The sequence below is a fragment of the Drosophila grimshawi genome, unplaced genomic scaffold, assembly GCF_018153295.1.
Source record: "Drosophila grimshawi isolate 15287-2541.00 unplaced genomic scaffold, ASM1815329v1 contig_44, whole genome shotgun sequence".
Taxonomy (NCBI): domain Eukaryota; kingdom Metazoa; phylum Arthropoda; class Insecta; order Diptera; family Drosophilidae; genus Drosophila; species Drosophila grimshawi.
This window is the reverse complement of record NW_025063240.1, coordinates 5,440,101-5,452,900: the sequence shown is the minus strand read 5'-3', so window position 1 is coordinate 5,452,900 and position 12,800 is coordinate 5,440,101. Positions and strand designations below refer to the sequence as shown.

The following is a 12,800-nucleotide window of genomic DNA, read 5'->3' as shown; positions in this document are numbered from 1 at the left end:
TCTCAGCTGAGCGCAAATTGTACAAAAGATGACGTCGATGGGCGGCAGTTGGTGGAGAGAGGGGATAACATGTATGACAGCAGCATCATCGTTATATCGATGGCATTCACATGTTTAGCACACAAACGAAATGCCAAAGCAAAAATATGCATACAAATCTATCTATCTATGCGTATTGATAGCCAAACCGAGTCGACAGTTGCGTGGAGTGGCAACTGGGAGTCCAAAACTCAAATCTGACGACTGTTCCACATTTTGTTGTGCATGACAAGCATTGTGTGCCAGTGGTAGTATGTGTGTGTGTGTGTGTGTGTGTGTGTGTATCGAATATTGTGTCTATGGGTCTGTGCTCTCTGACTCTGAAATCTGAATGCTGTTTGTTCGTCCGTTTCGTGGTGTCCCAATCAATTGTCCAAATGTCCAAACTTCATTTGTTATGCGCATCACAAAAATTGAAGCAAATCATTTTGCCAATCGCATTTTGATTTCGAATGTCAGTGACTGTGCTGATATTGGGCGCGTGCAGGCGTTGGGGGTGGTGGGCTGCCATTGTCCCGAGTCACCCCACAATTTATGTTAATTTTTGTATACTTGCCGCCAGCGGCATCTGAAATTATGCAATGCCTTTATTAATTTATGACAAACCCAATGGGGAACTCGTGCTAGAGATGGAAACAATAATTGTATGTGAGCAATTTCGCGTATTTTGAGAAGCTTCTCCATCTAGGCTATAAGCGTAAGCATTAATTACTGTCGCTTCGGAAACTGGACTCCCATTACAAATGACGTTTCCATAAGCAACTGCTGTTTGTAGTTAAAATAAATCTAATACTACTTCATTATGATTAATTTTATAGAATTTAAAATAATTCAAATTGAATCCAATTGAAATTGATGTACTTCAACAAAAGCTTTCTTAAACCTTGGTAATTTTAATCAATTTTATTTATTATTCAGGTTCAGTTGTAATTCCAATTAACGTTGCAAATACATTAATTTTTTTTAAAACGTATAATTTACAGTTTTCGCACATTTATGGTTAACATAATTTTATGAATATATTATAAATAAAATATAACTAATAATTTGTATCCATCTAGCCAAAAATATCCTTTTACTATCGCGAGAACTAAGTCACGCGCTCAGCTGTGGCTGTGTGCTGTAATTCAAATATATGTACATATATATTTATATATATATATATGTATGTGTATATGTACATATACTAACAGGGCTCTTAGTCTGTGCTCCGGCTAGTTATGCAGTGTTTAACTTGGCCCAGGGCATTTTGTGGGAAGGAGGCGTCGCATTTTCATTTTCACGCGCCAGCCGCGTAGCTCATTTTCGCCTCAGACAAATGGAAGAAAAGTGAGTACAAAAAATAAATAAAAGCGAAATAAAGTTTCTTTTGGCACATTCTTAATTTCTTGCGTATTTTGTCAAGACAAATTGAATTTTTATGAGCGTCGTCGACGTTAGCTGCAACGAAATCGCAAAAGGCGTTGCCACACAGCGGCTGGAGAGACAGCAGCAGCGGCAGCAGCAGCAGTGAAAACTTTAAACTTTTCTCATCTTGTGAAATTCATTTTATCACAAGTAATTACTTTGTAAATATATGGGGTGGCAGACAATGCAGCAGCCGTCTCCTGGAAGCGCTACGTGGTGTTGCACACGCAGTCTTTTGGCCATTTGAAGAGGGCAATAAAATGTCTGGCGGCGAATAAAAAACTTAAAGATGGCAATATGCAACAAGGAATGCAACTTGAAATCATCAGAATCGTGCAACACCGAATACTCCCAATGAAAACACATTGCAGCAAACTTTGTGGGCGATATTTTTTAACGACTTTCTTAAATTGCATATTTATGTTTTATGGTTTAAGGTTTAAACGAAAAGATTGCGTACAGCTATAATAATGAAATGAAAAAAGCTCCAATAATCTATCTTCTCTCCCAGACTAAACAATTTTCTAACCATGTTTTTTCCAATGCAAAAACTGCAGTTTATCAAACTAAAAATGTGTGCATAGAAACTGTGGTTACTCTAATAAAGTTACACACTATTTTCATAGCAGCTGATTCTATTAAACATATAAAATACAGCCAACAAACAACATACCTTTGATGTTTGCCACTAGCAAACTAACTTGTTTTTAAACAAAAGTATACTGCTTGATTGACGAAATCAAAAAAATTTTGAAATCAAAGTTAAACACTCAATCACCAGCAACAATAAAGCACCTGTTGGGTGACAAAACTTCAGATTATGTTCAATGTGCAGTATTGTATTGCAAAAGAAATATATATATATATATATAATTATGTGGTTTGAATATCAGATGTACAATATATTTACGTTGCTATAGTTTTAGATAAGTTTTTGTTTACGTCTTAGAATCTTATTGACTTATATTTTTACTTGGCAGATGTTTCAACTACAAAAGAGAACTTGAATTTGACCTTCTTCCAAAAACAGCTATGAAAGGAGTGGGATGCTCCGCCCGACATGCTTTCTGCCTGTAACAAAAATATATATCTTAAAAACAGGCAGATGAATATAAACTGCATGGCATATGGGATGTCTCCTCGAAGAAAATAAATTAAATCATGTACAGAATTGAATCACATTCAAACATGCCTTGTCATATTGAAACACGCACATAAATTTATGTCAAGTTTACAGGTTTATTGGTGTTATTGAATGCTCATTGGCAATGCAACTTGTCATTGGGTTTGTCAAACCGCGACAATAATTTGCACAGCCAGCTGAACTGTGTGTCGATGTAAACATTGAACACGTAGCGCACATTGCAGATTAGATTGTGGCGCTTAATCGAAGAGGCCAAAGCCCATGTCATCATCCTCTTCCTCGGATTCGGACTCGGCCTTCTTGGCTTCCTCCTTCTTCTCGGCAGCGCCGCCGCCGCCAGCAGCTGGGGCCGAAGAGGCAGCAGCAGCAGCAAACTTGCTGGGATCCTTGATGTACTCCTTGATGGTGGTTGCCTCCTTGAAGTCCACGTCTGTGGTGGCAGCGATGGCCAACAGATTCTTGAAGCCATTGGCAACGCTGTGCGGGGCCGAAGCGATCGTTGGATAACCAACAGACAAACAGACGGCAGCCAAATTGGCAACGCCCTGTTGGAACTTGGCGCGCAAATCCTCGGGCTTGATGTCCAAGATCTCGGGCGAGAAGATCGAGCCCGAATCGTAAACCTGGCTGACGAGCAGACCGTACGAGAAAGGCGAAATGTTCAACATGTTGAGCAGAGTCGCCTCGGAAGCGCCGACTTTGTCGCCGGGCTTCAAGATGGGCACATCGTTGATGATTTCAATTGTACCCTTGGAAATCTTGGTCGGGATGGACAGAGCCTGGAAGAAACTGGTCTTCTCGGGACCCAGGCCAGTGTTCTGCGCCGGAATGATGACATGCAGCGGTGCAATAGCGCCGGGACGGGCAGGAGCGCGCACCTTCGACTCCAGTAGTTTATCGCGCACCTCGGCCAAATCGCCCTTGGTGAACACAAAGCCCACGTTGCCCTTGATGTGCGGCAACAGCTTCTCCAGCTGTGGATTGTTTTCCAAATGACCACGGATGGCCTTGCGCATCATCGTGTTCTTGCCCATCAGAACGACAGCGAGACCACGCAGACTGGTACGGATGTTCTGCATCTGCTTGGAGCCGACATTGTCAGCGCCCACAATGAAGCACTTTGGGAACTCATCGAATAATTCCTAAAATACATTCATTTTATTACTGAATTCCTTCAAGTGAACAATAATAATTACATACCACAACTTTGACGAAGTATTGAGCCTTCCATGCTGCTTTGTTCTCCCTAACCATTTTGTAGTTGTATTAGGGACTCGTACGAATTTAAGAACTGCAAAATATACAAAAATATCATTGTTAAACTGAACACCACAATTGCAATGCTTGAATTTTCATGTATTTTGTGGAATTACTGTAAGGATGGTACATATTTTTGACGATTTTAATTATTTCACTCACCAAAACACAAACTATACGCGGTGGTGACTTGGACCAAATGGACGAGAAATGCGATAATTCATGCAAAGCTATCGATAATTCCTGCAAAACTATCGGCAACAATTTTGATATTCTGGTAGACAAAAAACTAATATTTTTTGCAAAATATTCAAATATACATCATATATATCTAAAAGTTTATTATATTATCATTTTATTATTATTAATTTATTATATGTAACATCGATAGAATATTATTCGAAGTGACAAGGTCACACAGTTATGTGTTGGAAAATGCGCCGTCGAGCAGCTGTGAATAATACATTTGCAATATCGATAGTTATTTTGACAAAACTTGTAAGCTATACTTAAGCTCTCTGCAAATCAAACTGTGCAACAAACAAGACTTGGATTTCCAATATTCAAGTGCAGAACATTCATGCAATAAGCGGCGTCTTAGGAAGAAATACCTAAGGGGCTTTAAAGAACAAACAAAATACAACGCATCCGATTTAGAGTCCAATTGAATTTCACAATGGGCAAAGACTATTATAATATTCTGGGTATCAAAAGGACGGCAAATGATCATGAAATCAAAAAAGGCTATAAGCGAATGGCGCTCAAGTACCATCCCGATAAAAATGATCATCCACAGGCAGCCGAGCGTTTCCAGGAGGTTGCCGCTGCATTCGAGGTGCTCTCAAACAAAGAAAAGCGCGAAGTCTACGACAAATATGGCGAAGAAGGGCTCAAAAACGGCACCGAGCAAGAGGATTATGCACAGCCATCATCGGACATGCTGCCATTTATGTGTGCAGTCGGAGGCACTGTTTTGTTCGCTTTCGCGGCATTCAAGACATTTCAATATTTTACCAAGAAGAAGGATTCCGGACGCGAAAGTGATTCGTCTTCGGAGTGACGGACATTAATTGTTATCGAATTTAGGCGTCCAGCGACTCCATGTTAACAAATTGTTTGAATTGTGAATACATTTTATATTTGACTTATTAAATTATTATTATCAACAATTAGAGTACTAGCTACAATGTACACGAATCGATATATTTTAATTGCTTATCTTTTATCATTGGCATTACTGCTGGCCTATTGCTAAAATAAATCGGTGAATTCCCATAATTTATTTGCTTGTTATCAATTCAACAGACAGTCATTTCTCGTATATATAAGGCACAATTTCTTCAATTCTTCACAGAGAAGGAAACGCCAGTCTTTGATACAGTTCTTCTGCACATATCAAGGATAAATTCAACTTAAAAAATGCAACAATAATTCCAGAATGGAGTCGTCATTTCAATACATTGGTTATATAACTAACTCTATCGTGTGTATTGTGGGATTCTTCCAATTGTTCTCGTATTTCAAGAACGTAAAAAAGTAGAAATCGACTACTACATACTATATATATACTATATATACGTACTGTAAATGTTGGTTGATTTACAATAAAAGTATATTATCGCAGATGTTTTCAGCGATTAGTGCCTCCTTCAGCATTATCAATTGCATTTTTATTTCAATTGTCAGAGCGCATTTCTCTCTTTGACAAACAAAGAAAGAGAATACCGACCTAATGACTAAGATTGTGTATATTGTAGGCGAATCTTTTATTATCTTATGAAAATTTTCAAATGGGAAAGTCTCTATCTGTTCGAGATGAGATCAATTGTAAGCATAACAAATTATTGAGTATAAATAAAAACAATTTTCAAAAGACCAACACTCCAGTATTTAATAACTGTTAATAATGTTAACAACTGTTATACGCGATGACAGTATTTAAAGAATAATTAAATATCGATAGCATCGCATTGCAGTTTAGCATCCCTGGTTTGTTAGTGTGAGAGCGAGATGCATTGAACGAGAGCGTTTAAAACACTGAAAACCGTACCAAAAAATTGCCACGAAGAACAGAACTCATTTTAGTGGCGCATCATAATTAAACAAATTAAAGCTGTACTGTCAGCCCATTAAAAAAGTCACAACTTCATATTTGTTGCTTAACATTTAAAGAACAATGGGCTCAAATCACAGTGTTCATGTGCCCGGTGGTGGCACCGAAGGTAAATATACATACGTAAACTGTGTAACAATTAATGCAGAAGAAGAGAAGCCCGAGCACCAATCAAATGCATACACGCACACACACACGTAAACGTAGCAATTGTTAAATAAACATGCAATATTTTTTTTTCATTTGACAACATTAATATAGGCTACCACGTACTCAAAGTGCAAGACAACTCACCGGGACAGAAGGCCGGCCTCGAGGCATTCTTTGACTTCATTGTGGCCATAGCTGGCACTCGTCTCGATCAGGACAATGATATGCTGAAGGAACTGCTGCGTCAGAATGTTGACAAGCCCGTCCGCATCACCGTCTACTCGAGCAAAACACAAACGGTGCGCGAGCTGACATTGACGCCCAGCACCAGCTGGGGCGGCCAAGGACTGCTCGGCGTCAGCATACGTTTCTGTTCGTTTGAGGGGGCCAACGAGAGCGTCTGGCACATCCTGGAGGTGCATCCCAATTCGCCCGCTGAACTGGCTGGCTTGCGTGCTTACAGCGACTATGTGATTGGCGCCGATGCCATACGGCATGAGAACGATGATCTCTTCACACTGATCGAGACCCACGAACAGCAGCCGCTCAAGATGTATGTGTATAACTTGGATGATGATGCGTGCCGCGAGGTGACCATTAAGCCAAACACCGCCTGGGGCGGCGAGGGTGCGCTCGGCTGTGGCATTGGCTATGGCTATTTGCATCGCATACCCGTACAGCAGCAGGCACCAGCGACGGCGCCACCAGCAACGGCAACATCCTCGTCAACATCAACATCCGTGGCAACATCAAATAATGCCGTTGCAACGTCGTTGCCCGTCGGTCAGACGGCGGCAGCGAATGCAGCTGTTGTTGCACCCACATTGCCTTATATACCGCCGCTAGCAAATACATTTGGGTCCACGAATGCCGAGCCGCCGACGCAGAGCGTCTTCAAGACCTACTTCAATCCCGATGATGGCACAGATGCATTAAGCGCTGCTCTCGAGACGCAAGCTACGCTGAATCAGCCGCCAGTCGCAGCCGCAGAGCTGATTGCGCTACCACCTGCTGCAGTTCCAGCTGTTGTTCCAGCTGAACCTGCACCTGCATCGGCAACTGCACCGGTTCAGCCCGTTCCACCGCCAGCTAACATTTATATACCCGGCGTTTTCGATGGCAACGTTGGCGGCATACCAGCTGCTCAATTACCGTTTCCACAGGCGACAACGGCCACAATGCCAGCGCCAGCTGTGCCCATGTTCTCCATGGCCGCACTGCCGCAACAACAACAATTGCAGCAGCAGCAGCACCTGCAACAACATCAGCAACATCATCAAATTTATATGTCTGCACCGGCGACACTTTCGTATCCGGCTGCCGGTGCCGCTGCCCAGACAGTGCCTACGTATCCACAGGTGCAGCCATCAATGGGTGGACTATTTCCCACGCAGCCGACACCGTTGCCACCGCAAATGGCGCACGTCTTCACACAGCCACAACAGCAGGAACAGCAACAGTTGCAATCACAACAAACGCCACCGGTAGCAGCATCGGCCACAACATCAAGTGCTTGAGCCCAACAACAACAGTAACTGACAACAACTGGACAACAACAACAGCTAACAACTAACTATAACTGAAGTTAATTAACTTGAATTGTATTTCTCTGCGACTCTGTTAAGTTTATCATGTGATGATTCTGTTTTTTAATGATTCTGATTGCAATGTTTCGAAATCACAAGTGACAAACTGTCAAACAAATTGCATTAATAAATAATACAATATATATATAAATACTATGCATTCAATATATATATATATATTATATATAGTACATATACTGAAAAGTGGAAATTGTAACATATGGTTTAATTTTGTGTATCTGCTGCCCAACCATTTTGTGTCCTGAATAATGTTTTTCTTATTTATCTAGCTTTATCTTCTGTTGCATATAGAAAATATAACATTTTTTACACATTTTGTTTGTTCTTCAATCAAATACCTTTTTAATAAAAATATAGTATTCTACTTTTCATATATAGATATATATATATTTTTTTTTTTGTGGTTTAGTTAAAATGCGAAGCTGAACGAATGCATTTAACCGGATATTAGATAAGGCAAACAAAAATATTTAAGAACTTTAAAAATATGATCAAATGATTGTAGATGCTTTCTTTTCGTATTTTTGATTTTCTATCCATGGTCGATAACTGTCTGGCTAAAGTCAAATTTATACCTGGATAATAGAATCATTGTGTGTGTTGTGGTGTAAGTAAATTATAGATATATATTTAGCTTTGAATTTATTTATGTATGACATTTGCATTAATTGCCGATGTTGGGGGAGGTTTAGGTTTAATGGGCGACATTTCTAAATATTGCCTTAAAGAATAGAACTTGCGACAAGAAAAGAGTTAAACTACTTGACAAAATTGGGATTCTTCTTCAGTATGACAAATCCCTCCATGACGGGCGTTAGCGAGATGTACTCATCTGTGGCCAGCTCGGCGCGTTCACCAATTGCCAGCAGAACGGGCGTGGTATGGGTCTGGAAGCCAGTGATGGTCTTCGGTTTTCCAGCTTGGCCAACCACATCGATGGCGATGCCAACGCGAACGGGCACCTGCAGCTGATTGAGCTCCTCATCGAAGGTGATCAGCATGCGTGCCTGCATGGCTGGCACCAGAGTGTACAGCAGATAATGGGAACGATTCAGGATTAGATTCTTCACGTCCAGCAGTGAGACCAATGTGGCCATCAGACCAGCAACAGCCATCGGATTCATCAGCTGTCGATCACTATGATACGGACTGAGCGAGAGGGTGCCCTTGCCCAGATGCGTCAAACTCTGGGCGATGCGCACCATGAACAAATTGCTCGGATCCTTCGAGTGATATTGGGCCAGCTGGCGCAGCATCGAGGCGAGACGCGCATTGTTGGTGCCCGCACCGACCAGGCCCATGGCAAAGATGGCATTGTGTGCCACCTCGGCATCGCTGTCGTGCGAGAATTTACTCAGCGTGTCCAGTATGTTCAGCTTGGGATTGGAGGCGGATATCAGGCCGAGGGCCAATGGCACCGCACGCCGGATAGCCGGCTCGCAGTAGCGCAACAGATTGCCAAACGAGCGATATGCCATCTCGGCACCAATGTCCTCGCCCATGGCAATCAGAGCAATGCCCAGGACAGCGATCGATTGTGTGGCCGACAGATCTTTCTCGCGCTCCTTTTCCTTCTCCTTCTCCTTCTCTTTCTCCTTCTCCTTGTCCTTCTCCTGCAATTAAAAGCGAGTTCGAAAATAAGCCAGTCAAGAATCTTATGTGATAATTACCTTCTCCTTGCCCTTGTCCTTCTTGCCCTTCTCCTTCTCCTCATCGGCTGGGACGGTCTCATAGTGATCGGAACAAATGTGGAGCAGCTGTTGAATTTTGAGGACATTACCAGTGCCGGCATAGGCACATATATCGACCATAGTGGTGGCCATGCTGCGATACGGCTCCTCCAGCACCTCGAGTGTCATCATCACAGCCTCCGTTGACTTCTGCCTGCCCAAATAGAGCAGACCCAGGCCCAGCCAAAGGAAACGGGTATAGGTATCCTTCAGATCCGACTTGGTCAGACCCATAATTGTTTGCAGCAAGATCTCCGTAATTTCTGCGTTACACGAGCCAACACTTATCAGACCCAGCGATAGAGCCGTTACGCCCAAAATCTCAACATTGGCAGCCGTTTTGCCATTGCTGGCAAATATCGTTTTCAGGGTATCGATGACAATGGCTCGATTGGAGCCGGCATAGGCAATGCCCAGGCCCAATATGGCGCCAATGCGCATGCAACTATTCTGATTATCAATATAATCGGAGAGCAGGGCATGTGCCGGATCCACCTCGTTGCGGATGCCACAATTGACGATGCCGCAGGCGAGCAAAGCGCCCGACTTGATGTTGTCATCGGTGGAATACAAATATTTATCAATCATTGTCAGACCACCATCGACATCCCAAAGGAGAATGAGACCCAATGAGGCAGTGGCCGATAGCATGCCATGCTCCTTGTTCTTATACAGCCACTTGTTGCCATCCTCCGAGAGCAGTTTGTCGACACCAAAGCCAGCATTGACAAAACCATTGACAAAGCTGGCGGCCAAATTCTGTTTGGCCGAATCCACCTGAATGGAGGCGAAACGGGAACGTGAATTATCCAAATGGGACTTGTAAATATCTTCGGGCGTCTTTGGCTCCATGATGTCCAGCTCACGGGCCAGATTCAAGAAATGCTTATTCAAATTCGCATTGGACATGATCTCCATGAGGTCATCATAGTCGGACACAGACTCATCCAGCTCGATGCAGACCTGCTGGCGGGCGAGCATGAAAGCCAATTGCTTCTGCATTGCCGGCTCCTTGGGCTCCTTGAATATTTCACCAATCTTGCCCATATCGTTAAGCATCAATGCCAGCCGCATGGCCTGAGTATGCTGTTGGAATTTGCGTGCCAACTGCAGTGCCGTCTCCAGGATGATGGTATTATCCGGTTCGGGTACGTATGGATAGCAGGACTGCAGATAGAGGCAGACGCGTGGATATGCCGACTCATCGACATAGTCGGCCAGCAGATGCAAATGATCGATCTCGATGAGCAGGTCGCAGGCATCCGCCTCCGCATTATGCTCCATATTATAGGGAATTATCTGCTTGACTAGCTCGATGAGCTGCGTCCGAAAGTCGCCAGTGGTGTCGTGATAGTGTGCGGATATTTCACCCGAAAGATGGCGCACATACTCGTGGCCCCAGTCACCGATAGTTTGGGTGCGATCGCAGAGGAAACGATAGGCGAGACAATCCTTGCCACTGCCCATGGTCATTGAGAGCACCGAGATGATGTCGGCGCACAGTTGGCGCGACCGCTCGTCGGGCATGTGCTTGTACACAGTTTTCATGGTCTCGTAGTGGGGACGCATGAATTTCAGTGGTTTGGGCACCGATGTCATCGATGTGGTCGACGCTCGGATCAGTTTGGCCATCATCTCTAGCGCTGGCTGATACAGCTGCTTGTCGTTCTCCGTGAGGCGCTGCACCAGCATCTCCAGCTCCTCCTGTAACTGCTGATCCTCGTCGGACAGCTCCGGTTGCTGTTCTTTTTCATCCTTTTTGCCAGCTTTGCCCGTTTTGCCCGCTTCCTGCCCCTCGCCTTGCGACGCTTGCTTGCCCTTTGCGTCTTTGGCATCGCCGAGCAGCGGCTGCTTTTTCTCCTGCTTCGTTTCACCAGTCATGCCGCAGTGCTTTCTTCAACGTTTACAAATATATATATATAAAAAATTTCTTTTTTATTTTAATAATTCGTCGTTCGCTTTTCTATACGTCTATTCCCTTTTGCTTTTCTTTACTACTCAGCAGAATTACAAAGCGCTTTTTGAGCTGTCAAACGCACGAGTTGCCAACCAATTGAATTTAGTGATGTGAGTCACATCGACTTGCCTAATCGATATTTATTATGTGTGTGCCGTATATGCCGAATCGCAAACTTTTGCAGCACTCTGTGCTTCCCAACACTGTCCGCATATTTAAACACATGTTTTGATTGTCGTTTTGCATTTATTTTGCGGCAATTTAAACAAAAAGAATGCTCCGCATAACACAAACGAAAAACACTTTACTCGATGGCGCCACAATTGCCGAGCAACTGTACGCCACGCCCAAGGACTGCGAGCAGTTCTTCGAGAGCATTGAAAAGCCCACAGAGTTGGTTGTCGCTCCACGTTCCACTTGTGAGTATTCAGCTTGTTTTTAAATCTCTTGAACTGAGTTCTTTTATTCATAGTTATACGCGCCGGGGTGCTGACCACGGTGCGCGGATCTGCATACATGGAGTATGGCAATACGAAGATGATGGCCATTGTGGCACCACCACGCGAACTGGTCCGCTCCAGTGCGGGTCGCGTCAACATGGGCGTCCTCAATTGCTATGTGAATTTTGCGGCCTTTGCCAGTGGGGAGTTGGCATCGCTACCAGAGCGGGAGAAACACTTGGGCAGCATGCTCACCAAGGCACTGGAGCCGCTCGTCTGTCGCAACGAGTTCCTCAACTTTCAACTGGACATCCGAGTGCTCATCTTGGATGACGATGGCTGCCTGCTGAGCACTGCGATCAATTGCTGTGGCGTCGCACTGGTTGAATGCGGCATCTCCACGTATGATTTGATAGCCGCCTCCACGGCATGCATCTATCGCGACCAAGTGTTTCTCAATCCCAGTGCCAAGGTGGAGGAACTACTTTGGCAGCATCGAGGCGGGAATGCGCTACTGGGCAGCAGCAGCAGCAGCAAAAAAGATGAAAAGGCTGCCACAATTCAGGAGTATGGCCTGCTCATCAATGCCAGCATGGACAGCTTTGAGCAGCTGGCGCAGTGCCAGCAGTGTGGCTACCTCAAGCCCGAGACCTATGTGAGACTGCTCGACTACACGCTCCAGATTAACAAATCGCTGCGTGAGCTCATCAAACGTGTGCTTACGGAACGGGTCAAGGAGCAGCATGTGCTGGATATGCGTGAGCGGGACGAGGAGCGGTTGGAGGATGAGCGACTGGCGACGATTATTGAGAGACTGCAACAGCAGGGCCTCAACGAGTTCATCCAGTCCAATATCAAAGAGGATCCCTATACGAAAAAATAAAAGTTGTACCTAAAACTGAATGCTTCTAATTTGAATTTTAGGAGGAGCAACAGAATCCCCTCCAGGATTGAGG

General features: G+C 44.0%; 5 protein-coding genes across 5 annotated transcripts; 3 read left to right on the top strand and 2 right to left on the bottom strand.

Annotated features, from left to right (window-relative positions):
• Positions 1-2,665: 2,665 nt before the first annotated feature.
• On the bottom strand, positions 2,666-4,095 carry LOC6558598 (60S acidic ribosomal protein P0). The gene is made up of 3 exons (XM_001985111.2): positions 4,010-4,095; positions 3,791-3,881; positions 2,666-3,732 (listed from the first exon to the last, which is right to left on the bottom strand). The coding sequence occupies exons 2-3, from the start codon at positions 3,842-3,844 to the stop codon at positions 2,830-2,832; spliced, it is 957 nt and encodes a 318-aa protein (XP_001985147.1). The 5' UTR covers positions 3,845-3,881; positions 4,010-4,095; the 3' UTR covers positions 2,666-2,829.
• Positions 4,096-4,320: 225 nt separating this feature from the next.
• On the top strand, positions 4,321-5,129 carry LOC6558595 (dnaJ homolog subfamily B member 4). The gene has a single exon (XM_001985112.3). It carries the CDS (start codon positions 4,524-4,526, stop codon positions 4,905-4,907), a length of 384 nt encoding a protein of 127 aa, XP_001985148.1. The 5' UTR covers positions 4,321-4,523; the 3' UTR covers positions 4,908-5,129.
• Positions 5,130-5,899: 770 nt separating this feature from the next.
• Positions 5,900-7,847, top strand: LOC6558577 (Golgi reassembly-stacking protein 2). Its single transcript, XM_032740580.1, has 2 exons — positions 5,900-6,069; positions 6,222-7,847. The coding sequence occupies exons 1-2, from the start codon at positions 6,024-6,026 to the stop codon at positions 7,625-7,627; spliced, it is 1,452 nt and encodes a 483-aa protein (XP_032596471.1). The 5' UTR covers positions 5,900-6,023; the 3' UTR covers positions 7,628-7,847.
• Positions 7,848-8,342: 495 nt separating this feature from the next.
• LOC6558569 (26S proteasome non-ATPase regulatory subunit 2) lies at positions 8,343-11,622 on the bottom strand. Its single transcript, XM_001985114.2, has 2 exons — positions 9,388-11,622; positions 8,343-9,330 (listed from the first exon to the last, which is right to left on the bottom strand). The coding sequence occupies exons 1-2, from the start codon at positions 11,326-11,328 to the stop codon at positions 8,476-8,478; spliced, it is 2,796 nt and encodes a 931-aa protein (XP_001985150.1). The 5' UTR covers positions 11,329-11,622; the 3' UTR covers positions 8,343-8,475.
• Positions 11,623-11,636: 14 nt separating this feature from the next.
• On the top strand, positions 11,637-12,747 carry LOC6558564 (exosome complex component MTR3). Its single transcript, XM_001985115.3, has 2 exons — positions 11,637-11,823; positions 11,877-12,747. The coding sequence occupies exons 1-2, from the start codon at positions 11,679-11,681 to the stop codon at positions 12,725-12,727; spliced, it is 996 nt and encodes a 331-aa protein (XP_001985151.1). The 5' UTR covers positions 11,637-11,678; the 3' UTR covers positions 12,728-12,747.
• Positions 12,748-12,800: the final 53 nt, after the last annotated feature.

What these genes read in the sequence shown, in the direction of transcription:
- LOC6558598 (XM_001985111.2), bottom strand. Translation starts at nt 3,844, where the DNA reads ATGGTTAGGGAGAACAAAGCAGCATGGAAGGCTCAATACTTCGTCAAA. An exon ending in AATACTTCGTCAAAGTTGTG is followed by an intron (nt 3,733 to 3,790) that starts GTATGTAATTAT and finishes AATGTATTTTAG; the next exon opens with GAATTATTCGATGAGTTCCC.
- LOC6558595 (XM_001985112.3), top strand. Translation starts at nt 4,524, where the DNA reads ATGGGCAAAGACTATTATAATATTCTGGGTATCAAAAGGACGGCAAAT.
- LOC6558577 (XM_032740580.1), top strand. Translation starts at nt 6,024, where the DNA reads ATGGGCTCAAATCACAGTGTTCATGTGCCCGGTGGTGGCACCGAAG. An exon ending in GCCCGGTGGTGGCACCGAAG is followed by an intron (nt 6,070 to 6,221) that starts GTAAATATACAT and finishes ACATTAATATAG; the next exon opens with GCTACCACGTACTCAAAGTG.
- LOC6558569 (XM_001985114.2), bottom strand. Translation starts at nt 11,328, where the DNA reads ATGACTGGTGAAACGAAGCAGGAGAAAAAGCAGCCGCTGCTCGGCGAT. An exon ending in AGGACAAGGGCAAGGAGAAG is followed by an intron (nt 9,331 to 9,387) that starts GTAATTATCACA and finishes TTTTAATTGCAG; the next exon opens with GAGAAGGACAAGGAGAAGGA.
- LOC6558564 (XM_001985115.3), top strand. Translation starts at nt 11,679, where the DNA reads ATGCTCCGCATAACACAAACGAAAAACACTTTACTCGATGGCGCCACA. An exon ending in TGTCGCTCCACGTTCCACTT is followed by an intron (nt 11,824 to 11,876) that starts GTGAGTATTCAG and finishes TTTTATTCATAG; the next exon opens with TTATACGCGCCGGGGTGCTG.